This window comes from Epinephelus moara, chromosome 23, assembly GCF_006386435.1.
Source record: "Epinephelus moara isolate mb chromosome 23, YSFRI_EMoa_1.0, whole genome shotgun sequence".
NCBI lineage: Eukaryota > Metazoa > Chordata > Actinopteri > Perciformes > Serranidae > Epinephelus > Epinephelus moara.
The window spans coordinates 21,056,066-21,069,964 of record NC_065528.1 but is presented as its reverse complement, the minus strand read 5'-3'; the positions used below and the strand labels follow the sequence as shown (position 1 = coordinate 21,069,964).

General features: G+C 40.8%; 1 protein-coding gene across 1 annotated transcript in view; it reads right to left on the bottom strand.

The window, feature by feature from the left end:
• Positions 1 to 13,899, bottom strand: part of iqsec3a (IQ motif and Sec7 domain ArfGEF 3a) — a 174,887-nt gene that overhangs the window by 43,251 nt on the left and 117,737 nt on the right. The window contains exon 5 of the mRNA XM_050035781.1: positions 3,789 to 3,950. Coding sequence (XP_049891738.1) covers positions 3,789 to 3,950 — 162 coding nt within the window. The remainder of the gene's footprint in view (positions 1 to 3,788; positions 3,951 to 13,899) is intronic.

Below are 13,899 nucleotides of genomic sequence, written 5' to 3'. Positions count from 1 at the left end.
AACTCGCTTGACTGTCGAGCCTCTCTCATCGCCCTCCTCATGACTCACTTCCCCGCTCCACCACCTCTCCCTCTCCCTCCTTCCCCGGCTGTCACTCCTTGTTTATGTAACGTCAGACGAGATGCTCTCCGGCCTAAGTACATCAGCCCTTCTCCTTCCCGTACACACATGCACGCATGCAGACATGCTGTTATCATTCATAGACTGCGTTGATCTGCATACAGTACCTGGCAGGGTAATAGACACATCTGTCTGCATAGCAAGACTTAAATTGTGTGTTAACAAAGCTGTGATGGCAGGTACACTTACACACACACTCACACACACACATAATGCAAATATAAAGAAGCAGCAGGCCAGATGGAACCATATATTGAGAAGCCAACGAGTACAACGACACACCGAAAACAGATCTCATTTTTCCCATGAAACAAGTACACTACATTATCAGTAAATGAGTCCTCAGGGTGCCACATTTCTTGGAGCCCAAATCTATAACCACAATTTGGCTTAACTGACTTGAGACGTTTTAACTATTGTTGTTTATGCTTGAAGAAATGTGAAGGGAACGAGGCATCATTAGCTTTAAAAGGAGACGAGGAAGACGACAAAAAACACATATACGCACACAGCCAGAAGTCACATGCTTTTACACACACTCTGTCTCACACACACGTTCAGGCTCCGTAAATCAACCTGAGTGATTTTCACATTAGACTGCAATCCCTCACCCGCTCTCCTGTGACTACACTTTATCGAAAGTGCTCTCACGCACACTTTGCACTCTTCTATCATGTTGCTCTTCAACATCACTTCCACTCAGAGTGCAGCTGTGTGACTGCTCTGCAGGAAAATAAGAAAAACATACATCTATGTATCCCAAATGTCACCTGCGCTGGAGTGTATCTGCGCTGTGAATCGGAGTTTGAAGCTTTAAAAGCATAATCCTGTTAATCCAATGTATTTGGAACCATGATGGCGTCCATTTAAGAAATATGGATATTACATGAGGGCAGCCTGGGGTGGACAACTTGGGAGAGTGCTGTGTCGTGTATGTCTGACCTTGCGAAGTCTAAAAGTGTGTTTGATAACTTGGACAAAAGGGAGGACAAAAGAAAAATCTGCGGCACCGCCTCTGGTTGATATGCAAATGTAGAGGTAATTGGTAAATGGGAGAATGTAATAGAATAAAAAAAAGACAATTACTGAGATAAAGTAAGGAAGTTGTTGAAAGATGTAAAGAGCAGGAGTGAAAATGACCTCTGCAGCTTCAAGGCAAAGAACCCTTATCAGGTTAATGACCTGGAATGAAACATACAGGGTGAATGAGTCATGCGCATGTGAGTGTGTCGCAGTGTCTTCATATGTATTTGATGAGTAATACAATATGGAGGCGTTCCTAAACAAATTAAGTTCATCTGTATTTCTGTTTTATATTAATTCTGCTGTGAAGAACAGACTGTACTACATGACGGCCCCGCATAAATAAAGGGAAGGTAATAAAGCGGACCTCAATCAATTTTATGTATAAAAGTCAGTTTATTAATTATGAAGAGTGCGACTCAGCCTTTAAAAACAGATGTTTACTGTCTTTCTGTGGCTCTGGCAGAGCTTTTAGAAGTCTGAGAAAATAAATTTGACGTTTTCATGATTATCTGGGCTTCGACTGGATGGTTTAAGGGTGCTCTCACACCTGCCCTGTTTGGTTCGGTTCAATCGAACCCAAGTTTGTTTGCCCCTTAAGTGCGGTTTGTTTGGGCAGGTGTGAACACAGCAATCGCACTCAAGTGTACACCAAAACAACCAGACCGAGACCGTTTTGAAGAGGTGGTCTCTGGTTACAACCGAACTCGTCAAAGCGGTGGACGCTTGCATCAGATACCACCGCACAAAGGCACCATCCGCAGCATCGTGAAATGCACCAGCTGGCAACTAACATAGTTTAAAGAGCAAGAAAGTCCCAATACGGGGGTGGGCTGTTGGATGGGTGAAACACACTCCAGACTTTCACCCAGGAGCCCTCTGTTCATTTTCCATGTGACACGAAAGGTCAGTTATTCTAATTAGAAAGTAGTGTACTAAAATGTGTACCATGCTACGGTAGAGATGTATTCATGTGACAGGTTATATGTGGCGTTACATGACGTAAGTGACAACCGTAGTTACATTTTCTAAACCTAACCATGTGCCTCTGTTGCTGAAACTGTTTGGTTCGGTTCAATTGAACTCAAATTCTTTTGCCCCCTCAGTGCGGTTTGTTTGGGCAGGTGTGAACACAGGTGTGCACCAAAACAACCGGATCGAGACCTTCTTAAAGAGGTGGTCTCAGTCCGGTTACAAACAAACTCTGGTGCGGTTCGTTTGTGGTGAGAACGTGTTCTTACCTGGATCCGAACCAACTGCAGTCACATGACACATTGTTTGGGTTAAACATGAGCATGTTACAGTCCTGGAGGATTATTAATGTGCACCTCCTCCTGTACTGCCTTAATATGCACATTCAGCACATCCAATGCATCAAAACATTGTTTTCTAGTTGGAGCCGCGCCTCGTTTTCAAACTGTATGGTTTGACTAAAATGAACAATGACAGCAATATAGTCCACGATGAGCAGCGCTAAAATCAACCTGCGTAGTTGTCCCTCCATTGTGACATTAGAAAGTGTCACATTTATCTTGCAAGTGTACTCTTCTTCAACGTTTGCTTTACTTCCTGGATTTTCCCCACATGGAAATTCTGACCAATCAAGAGCAGCTTTCTTGCACAAGGCATTTGGAATTTGTAAATGCTGCCGTGAGAACACGAACCAAGTCTAGGCAATTGTACAACTTTGTAATAAAATTAGTCCCTGATTCAGACCAAAGCAAGACAACTCTAGGTCTGAAAGCACTCTAAGGTGCAACACAAACTTACAACACAGCCCCTTTTGAAGGCACAAACCTTAATTCAAGTCAACCAAATTGGTTTGAATTCTAAAATACATGAATGCTACATGAATTTTTGTTGAAAAGCTACACCTAGAAGATTGTGTCTTTAAGTGGCTGCCCTCATTCATGTTTTGGTATCACCTTCATAAATTCATAAAAACACAACTAAGTAAGTAAAGAAAATGAATGCACAAAACCACAAAGGTCACAAACAACGTCTCCACATGCTGGTGGTTTAGGCCTTATTTAAACGTGGCACTGGCCAAAACTATGAGTAAAAATACCAACACCAGGAGCTACACTCCCTCTATTCTGCTGAGGTTGTTTATGAAATCTCCAAAACCACATTTACATTATCAGATGGTGGCTAAATTGCCTTTTGTTTCTCACCTCTTGTCTGATGGAATAATGCCAATACAACAGCAACTGAGTTTAATATCGATGTGATAAAAGAAGCTGAAAACAAAAAAGGGCAGGAGACGTTTTGATTTTATTTTTGTCTCATCAGCTTGTTAATCGTTGCTCTACTTATTCTGTCCTGCAAGTCAGCCTAGATTTAAAATCTGAAGAGTCATGTGAGGGGCTTGTTTTTTGGATGGCGACACTTCAATTTCAGCTTGTTTTCATTTGTTTACTATGATGAAATGATAATGAAATGTGAATGTCTGAAAAATAACAGCTTTGACACAAGTGGATACTGAAGTCATGATTGAGGTTTCACATTTAGGTGTCAGGGAATCATCTGACCCAGGGCAGAGTTCAAAATGTAGGAAATCTACTGTAGGCATAGTCACCTCAGGCGTCAACACAACTTGCAACCGCTATATTGTGACTAATAAAGCGAAGGACTCTCCTACTCACTCTAGGACATCTCTGTTGAAGGGCTTCTTGCTGTTGCCGAGGAACTCTCCTATCATCTGTCGACTCAGGCCCTTCCTCTGCAGCAGGAAGTGGGCGACGCCAATGGGTGTATCTGGGATGAAGCCTCGAGAGATCAAGAACTGAAGGCCCTTGTCAGGATTCCTGTAACAAAGAAAAGGAGAATAAAGGAAGGGACTGAATGAGTGACAGGAATCTTGTGAGTGTGAGTGTTTCAAGGCGAGACACCCCAGATAAAAACAGTTTTTTCTTTTGGGCTATTTTGCTTCCATAATATAAGAAAGAAGAAGATATACTTAATTAATCCCCAAGGGGAAATTCAAATTTTTCACTCTGTTGTCATATACACACAAGCCCTAAATACACACATGCCCAAACAAGACCTATACATGCATTAAATGGAGAGATGTCTTGCTCAAGGACATTTCGGCAGTGCCCAGGAGGCAAACTGGCACCTCTCTAGCTACCAGTCCATGATCCGTATTTGGTCCGTGCAGGAACTTGAACCGATGACCCTCCAGTTCCCAACTAAAGTCCCTATTGACTAAGCGACTGTTGCCCCAGCGGTAATAATAACATTACAATATAGAAAAGACAAGAAAAGTTCAAAATTCACATTTAAATTCACCTTTTTAATTAGATAATGCCTTATTTGCATACCCAAAGCTACATTTTCAGAGAACTTGTTATACTAAATGTCATTGTCTTAATGTAAGTAATCAACTGGGGAGGCTTTGGGTGATATCTATTAGTTAAAAAATTGTACCCCATCAATTTGTAGTGTCTTATTTTTGGTCTAAAAATGTATGGAACCTGACAATACATATCTCGAAAGGCCATTTCTCAAAATAAGTTCTTCTCTTAGCCAAATATCCTAACTTCAGTAGCTCTTACATACACCAAACATACCGATTTTATTCATATCTTTATTCTGAAAGTTTTCACTGAGGGGTTTGTTTATCTATCATTCATAGCCTGATTTATTTTACTCCTAAAAACATGGTAAAAATGTATTTTTAATGGCTGCTGACAGAAGTGATTTTCAAAATTTTCTCTGTGATTTAGAGCAAAGAAAACACTTTACACATCTATTAAAAAAGACAGGTGCACTGGAGAGAGAAGACCAAAAAGTTGCAAAAGGACTCCCGCACACTGTCTATCTTGCAATATATAATTTATTTGCGACATTTTGGTACTAGACCTTCATCAGGCAAACAATTTTTTGGTCATGAGAAGCCATCTTAAATAGGGAGTGGTCGTTTCTCCACAACCGATCCCATTCCCACGTGCAAACACAGAGGGACAAAATCATCACTGGGTCAATTAAACACACAATAAACAGAGAGCTTTGCTTTTTTGCTGTTCTGGAGAAACAACCACTCCCTATTCAAGATGGCTTCTCATGGCCAAAAAATTGTTTGTCTGATGAAGGTCTAGTACTGAAACATTAGACAGTGTGCGGGAGTCCTTTTGCAAAATTTTCTCTGTAAAAATTTTTGACTCCAGCGTGACATAAAACAAGAACTTTGTACCTGGCTTTAATGTTCTGATATATCTTCAGGAAATGTATGCAAATCAGTGCGTATTTAATTGGATAGTTCCTCATTTGCATACTTAAACATACAATTTTAGGAAAGTTTTAATACAAAAAAATAATTGTTTTAATGTAAGTAATCGACGGGGGAAGTTTCATGGTGATATCTATTAAGATATGTGTGATTTTGGGATGTACCAGATGAAAGATGGCCAAGAGATGTGCAAGGATGTTCAAAGACAGCCTGGGATAAAATTTGGGTTGACCATCTCACAGTGTGACTGCTGTTACTACCTACATCTACTAACCAACCAACAGAAATATGGCATGAAATGATGCACTGCTAAACCCAAACAAACAGACGGACAGCAGCTCGCCATGAGGCAAAACACGCTAAAAGAAACATGTGAGATTCCAGCAAAAAGGAAAACCTGGTCGAGTTGTGGCAGCAGAAGCCTTGCCTGTATGACGTCTTGTACCCAAGTTTATTAGATCCATGTCACACAGTGTAACTGCACTAGACTTGTAAGATTGCTAAAATCTCACAGTCTGCAGGAAGCTTTAGGTGTCTCCCTTTAAAACTGCACAAGTGCAGTGTAATGCTCTAAACATAGGTGGTGGTGGTGTGACTGCGACAGATGATTTGCTCTTTAACATACTTAACCACACTTAGCAGCAGTAATCCACACCAACACAAAGAAGAGCTTTATTTTTGATTATTTATTTATTATAATGAGCACTGAGAGAACATTTAGGACATTTCATACTGAAAAAAACAAATGATGCATTGCAGCAGTGAGCTTCCTGCTCTGAAAATCTCTGTGTTGGCCGCTTACTGTGCACACCTGCACGGTGTAGGTGGAGACTGCTAAAAGTGATAAAACACACATGGCAAAAAGTCTCATCTGTATTCATTCCTGCGCTGAATTACAACATTCATTAACAACTACTAAACAGCTCGACACTCTGCTGAATTCCGAGGATACTGCCAGAATCATAATGGCTGATGTGGGACTCAGTTTTAAATCCCTGCTTATATGCACAGAGGCGTTCCCAAGACGACTTAGCTGGAACGAAACAGGTCTAAGATTAGCCCAAGTCAAAGTTTGTGACTTTTCATTCATTTAATGACAACTTCTTCAATGTGGTGGTTTACCAAAGTTGAGTTTCTATTGAGATTGAGATCTATTGGAAGCTTTTAAATCAACCTAACAATCGTGATATGGAAAATAAGTAAGTTAAAGGTAATGTGGGCAGTTTAACGTCAAACATGTAACATTCTGGATTTTCTCATGGTATTTCCGGTTTTATTTTGAAGTACTAACCTGCTGTGTCATTGCAGTTTCCTGTGTTTTCCCGCCTTTTATCAACCACACCTGCTGCCCATTACTCACCTGCCCCTAATTATGCTCTGAGCCATCCCTGAGTACATAAACCCAGCAGCTCCTCATGTCTCTGCTAGATTGTCCTTGTTCCTTTGTGTTATACCTTCCTAGCAAGCTTTCTCTCTCTAGTTTGGTTAGATTTTTTTTTTGAGTGCGACATTGTGTATAACCTTTTTGGACTGTAGTAAAGACAGTGCTTTTTTTTAAACCCTACTCTTCCTCCTGTGTGTTCTCTGCATTTGAGTTTTTACCAGAGTTACTGCAAAATTAAGACCATGTAACACCTGTAAGAAGAGGAAATGCTGTCTTTTTCTTACAAAGCATTAAAAAATGCTGTTGGAGGTGTTAGCTGTTTGCTGATGTAACCAAACTTTAAATGGATATTCTTTGTCTTACTGACACCAATAAGACTAGTGCTACTGTCACACTATATTTTAGCATTCAGAAATTGTCACTTGGCGACCATATTTGCAGCTCTTCAGAGGCAGAGCAGATGGGGGAAACATCTTGGGCTTCAGCCCCAAATGTTTTCTCAACAGCCCAAATCTTTTAACGTTTTTAAAATACCTTCAACTTTGTGCCATTAAGAGAATAATATATGTCTGGGACTGGACCTAGCACATTCAGCACCCTAGACAAGCTTTCCATACTTTATTTTGGTGCTTATTAAATATAATATGGCACCTTATTTATATTAAAACTACAGTGGCTTGCAAATGTATTCACCCCCTTGGTATTCTTTCTGTTTTGTGCCTTAAAAGCTGGATTTACATTTGATTGTATGCAACAGACCTGCACCTTTTTGGGAATTTTTGGGACGTTTTAAATAATTCTACAAAATGCAAAACTGAAAAGAGGTGCGTGTATATGTATTCACCCCCTTTGCTATATAGCCCCATCCATTACCTTCAGAAGCCACGTAGTTAGTTAAATAAGATACACCTGTGGTCATTATAAGTGTCACATCTCAGTATGAATACACCTGTTCTGATAGGCCCCAGAGTCAACACCAGTGCAACACCACTAAGCAAGGGCTACCACCAAGCAAGTAACCAAGAGGCCAAAGATAACCCTGAAGGAGCTGGGCAGCTCTACTGCAGAGATCGGAGCATCTGTCCATAGGACTACTATAAGCCGTTCACTCCACAGAGCTGAGCTTTATGTAAGAATAGCGAGAAAAAAGCAATTGCTTAAAGAAAAAAATAAGGTAGAACGTTTGGAATTCTCCAAAAAGCATGTTGGAGACTCAAACACATGTATGGAAGAAGGTACTCTGGTCAGATGAGACTAAAATGAACCTTTTAGGCCATCAAGCACAATGCTATGACTGGTGCAAACCCAAAACCTCTCATCACGCTGGGAACACCAGGGACTGGGAAACTGGTTAGAATTGAAGGGAAGATGGATGGCGCTCGGCTAGATACAGAGAAATCCTTGAGGGAAACCTGTTTGAGTCTTCCATAGATTTGACACTGGGACGGAGGTTTACCTTCACAATGACCCTAAACACACTGCTGAAGCAACACTCCAGTGCTTTAAGGAGAAACCGTTAAATGTCCTGGAATGGCCCAGTCAAAGCCCAGGCCTCAATCCAACTGAGAATCTGTGGTATGACTTAAAGATTGCTGGTCACAAGGGGAACTTATCCAACTTGAAGGATCTAGAGTAGTTTATCGAAAAGAATGGACAACAACACATGACGGTAACTGCATTCATGGGACTAAGGGTTGTACCCACACTATAGACCAGTTGTTAGCATTAGATCTCTTAGATTTCCCTTAAATTTGGTGCCCCATCTTTGGGTTGGCGCCCCAGGCAGCTGCCTATATTGCCTATTCGCATGTTGTTTATCCTACTATGCTATTCCCTGAAGCAATCTAAAATAATTGAGTAAATGTTCTTTTGGTGGCCCTATATTAAATTCCTTAAGACCACATTCACTTAGCAACGTTGGTAATCCTTGATTTGCAATTAGAGCAGCCCAGATTATTATGGCATAGATTCAAATGAAGCAGTTTGGTCAGCTAAACGTTGACTCTGTGAACTTAGGCTTGTTATGCCAAATCCCCACATCATGTAACTTAAAAGTCGTAAATTTAGACAATTGTTTGCCTCTTTTTAGCTGAAAAATTAGTCAACCTCATTATTTGTTGTGTTACAGACATAAGCTCACATGAGATTCAATATGGCTGTGTGTGAGTACCATAAAACTTCAATATAAAGCCTAGTCTCAATTAAACGCCCAGTCCCTTTGACTAGCCTGGTGTAGCTATGCATTTTGACAAATAATCTCAATTAGACGTCTGGTCTGGTTGCCAAGCAGTTCATTTCTTCAGAAGTTCTTTGGATGTATGAAACCGGATTGTTGACTGCCCACCTGAGCTAACATTAGCCGTTTAGATCGCACATACAAATATACATATTCAAACTATTAAATATAATATAAGCCTGTTGAGCTCAGTGATTTAAGCAAATAGTGGCACGGGCTACTAATTGAATTTAACGGTAGTCTATATGGACATTTATTTGGCTGGACGATGAGGTGTCCTGATGCTTATGTCTTCAGAGAATTACCGAAATATCTCATCTGTTCTTGAAAGTCATCTCCTCCTCTACGATCCCATCAGCCATCATGCTGTTAGTTTTCAGCTGACTGCATGGCAGAAGTTACTTATGTATGAACAAGGGAGTAATATCGTAACTATTTATAACCCTATTAGACACAGAGGATAGTTGCTCTAGGGAGGCTACCACGTTATTGCCACAGCTCTCCCTCTCCAGTCTCTATACAGTGTTTAAACCACAACCTTTACATAACAGAGCTCTGTGTGTGTGTGTGTGTGTGTGTGTGTGTGTGTGTGTGTGTGTGTGTGTGTGCCACAGCTAATGGGTTTATAAGACGAGGGCGGGACAGAGGGGAGGGGAGAGGGGATAAAGGGCAGGATAGAAGGAGGAGGTTGGAAGAGGACCAGACAGAGCAGATGTGCGGGAATGGGAATGCGAGGACAGAGAGGGAGGACGATGAGTGCAGGCTGGACTGCCTGAATGCATCTGCTGTGACAGCCTCAGCACACTCTCTGCTTCTGGCTCACCCTCTCAGCTGAAGGTGATGTCTCGCCAAACGAATTTGGCAGATATCGCTCATTTGATGTTTGTCCAACAACAGATGGATCGCACATGGTGATTATTATTTGTAATCAGAAGTGGATGGGAGGGGGGTGGAGATAGGGAAGGAAAGGGAGGAAATGATGCAGGAGATACAAGATGGATAGATTCAGATGAGCGGTGCAGAACGAGACCGTCCTCATTAGGCGATCACAAGCATGGGTTGTTTGTTCAAATGCTGAAAACAACCCTGTTTATATTTTCAATGACATGGAACTCTGGTAATTGTGCAAATGGTGATTGCCCTTTCTCAGCAGCACAGTAGAAGTATTGTGATGTCAGTACCTTCTATACTTTATTTTAATGTTGGTGACTTTCAAACCAGCTTTAAAGGTTACCTGGTATACTTTTTTTTGTATTTTGTGTCTTATATGTAGTGTTACAATGAAGGATGTTCATATTAAACATGGCCAAAGTTTCAAACGATGATGCAAACATTTGTAGAAGTAATGTCTGTGAGCAAAAAATTATCGTTCTGAATACTCTGTTTCCAACTGTTTTTTCTATTATGGTTAAAGTATGATGTCATAATGTGCTGGATTTCTATATGGTCATTTGCTCCAGGCACGCTACTGCAAGTTTTTACGTGATGTAGCCTCCACTGCTACATGTAGCTACATGCTAACATCACCAAGACATGTAAACCTGGTTGCTGATGTTGTTAATTTCTCCCCAACTTCTTGCTGGAACATGTCTAGTTGTGTTAACAAGCTTTTGGTGATTTTTTTATGGTAGAAAATGCTGCTATACTCCGTTAGAGTCATTACCCGACAGCAAGTACACCGCTTATGTAGGCTACATGTAGCTACATGCTAACCACAGTGAAACATGTAAACATGGTTGCTGATGTTGTTAATTTCTCCCCAATTTCAGATCGTATTCCTACTGGAACATGTCTAGATGTGTTTAGGAACTTTTATTAGTGATTTTTCATGGTAAGAAGTTAGTGATTTTATGGCTGCTAACGTAGGTTTTGTAGGCTGAGCTACATGCTAGCATCAGGAGAACATGTAATCTTTTGGCTGCGAATGTTAATATTTCCAAATTTAGATACATGTTTAGTTTAGCAGCTTTTATTGGTGATTTTGAACAGAAGAAAGTGCTGCTATTCTCTGTTAGTCATACCTTGACTGCAAGTACACTGCTAACGTTCATGTAGCTACATGCTAACATCAGAGAATTGCAATCTTTTGGTAACTGATGTTGTTAATTTCTCCCCGATTCTGGATCATATTCATGTTGGAACATGCCTGGTTTTGTTTAGAAGCTTTAATTGGTGATTGCTCACGATAAAAAGCGCCTACTTTTATTAGTGATTTTTCATAGTAAAAAGTTAGTCATTTTATGGCTGCTAATGTAGGTTTTGTAGGCTGAGCTACATGCTAGCATCAGGAGAACATGTAATCTTTTGGCTGCAAATGTTAATATTTCCAAATTTAGATACATGTTTAGTTTAGAAGCTTTAATTGGTGATTGCTCACGATAAAAAGCACCACTCTTCTTTGTTACAGCTGCTAACGTACATGTGACCAAGCTACATGCTAACATATGGAGAACATGAAATCTTTTGACTGCTGATGTTAATTTCTCAAATATTTTGATACATATTTAGTTTAGCTTTTAATGGTAATTTTGCATGTTAAAAAAGTGCCGATATTCTCTGTTACAGTCATTCCCCGACTGCAAGTACACTGCTAACATACATGTAGCTACATGCTAACACCAGGGAAACATAACATTTTGGTTGCGGATGTTGTTAAATTTTCCCTGATTTTGGATCATATTCCTGCTAGAAAATGTCCGATTGTGTCTAGAAGACTTTAGAGGAGATATTTCACGGCAAAAAGTGTCGCTATATTCTCTGTCAAAGTCATTCTTTGGCTGCAATGAATGATGGTACAGAGATGCCGTAATACAGAAAACCTGGAAACGCTGACCAGTCAGAGCCCTCTTCTTTTCCTCTTCTTTGTGTTTCCTGCACAGACAGTACTGAGGAAAATAAAGTGCTTCTTTGGTCATTAAAGCATCTAAACAAGCTCCTGTAGAAACCATAAGTATGAGCCTGAAAATAAGCATAATAAGTCCTCTTTAACCAGGTAGTTTTAGTTTACTAATCTAAACCAAATCGTCACCATAAAGGTGACAGATCAGAAAACAGTCATAGAAACTCTTGGAAAGGTCATCGAGGTCATTTTGGAGGACACATGACCTCTTTTTGTCATGTTCGTTTGAGGACATGTGGGTGGAGCAGGTGATGCTGCAAAAAACTGGGTTGTCACATGGATGAAGTGTGAAAAAACAAGAGTGCAACATAAAGACACACACACACACACACACACACACACACACACACACACACACACACACAAACCAAGCGAGGGGATGCAAGAGACAGTGCCAGACAGGACCCAGATGTCATGCTAAAATGGCAACTCCCAAACAAACTGCTCCATACTCAGACATCTTTCTCCCTCACACTCTGCTTGCCTCCCTCTGTGTTGCACTGACACTTTATTTTAAACTTGGACTCTCACCCCATCATAAATAGTGCACATATTCTCCCCACCACCTTGATATCCACTTTTATTGGCTGTCTATTTTAGATCTATTTCAGATGAGCACACTGGCTGTAGCTCAGAGCTGTGTTTTATGGCCTTTTGCACGCGCTTAACTGTCAGCGCTGCATGTTGCCTATTGCTCCAGATGCACACATTTCTGTTTCATTACTAACCAGTGACAGATTGATGGCCGGTTAGTGCCCCTGTGCATTTTTCTGAGTGGTAACACAATTGTTTCATGTGGTGCGACTGTAAACGCTTCAAAACCCTGAATCATTACACTGCCTTGCTGTTGTGAAGCGCTGCTCTTGTCCATCAAGTGTGCCTTCACTGAAAAGGCAAAAAATATGTGTGCTTCTCCCTTGGTAAGGTAGCAGTGATTTGCAACCTTGCTATTTGTGGCTATGCCCATAATCAACGTGTCATATTCCAAATGTGTTAATTAATTTGACAGTACTGTAAACAGGGTGTTGTCTATCACCCTTAAATAGCTGTTTAAAAATGGATATTGTTCCAATGATATTCTCACACTTGATTTGGTAACACTTAGGTTGGTCTACTCAAATTTGCATTTGCGCTACCATTATATAAAGTGGCAGGAGCTGGAGTTGGCGTTTTATTTTGGCGTCATTAGGCAACAATCTTATAAAACACTTTGAGCATATTGTAATTCAAGTAGTCTGAGAGAGACTTCTGCACCTCCTTTTGGCTCTGTTATTAGGCTTTACTAAATCTAGTTCTTGACTGTAGACTCAAAATATCTCCATACTGCTTGTCCGTAGTGATCCAAGTGTCCTGAAGCCCCAACATAAAAAGTTGTTTGGAAAAATGTCATTTGAACTGTTTTTAGCCTCATTGTAGCCTGTAGCTCTGACTGCCTCTCTGTACACTGCACTCATGTGTGTCGGGGCTTCAGGACACTTGGATCACCACGGACGAGCAGTATGGAGATATTTTGTGGTTTCATTTATGTGTTCTTGGACGTTTGAATCTGGGGCGCCGTCAGCCATTAGGTGTGCAGTTGTGCTGCTACGGCGCCGTCAGCCATTAGGTGTGCAGTTGTGCTGCTACCCACTCCCCCCTCGGATCTCTGCAGGTGTTGTGAGGACTCTAAAACTTCACCAGAGCCTCCCTCGGCATGAGGGTGAGTAGATAATGGCTGAATTTTTATTTTTGGGTGCACTATCCTTTTAAGCCAGTTTCAGGTCTTTTCAGAGAGAAGGTATTCCTATTGGCTGTTCTACAAATGCAGATGTGTGTGCACGTCCCTTTGGTGAAAGCCTGATTCAATAGCAGAGACTCCTACAGAGAAAGTTGCTGTTCCAGCATTGGCAACAACTGCCTACACTGCGAAGCAACCTCATAAAGGAAGACAGACTTATTAAAAAGAGAGTCTAAAAGAGAGCCAATAAATCCAATAAAACACTGTCAATATCAGCAAAGCATTTTAG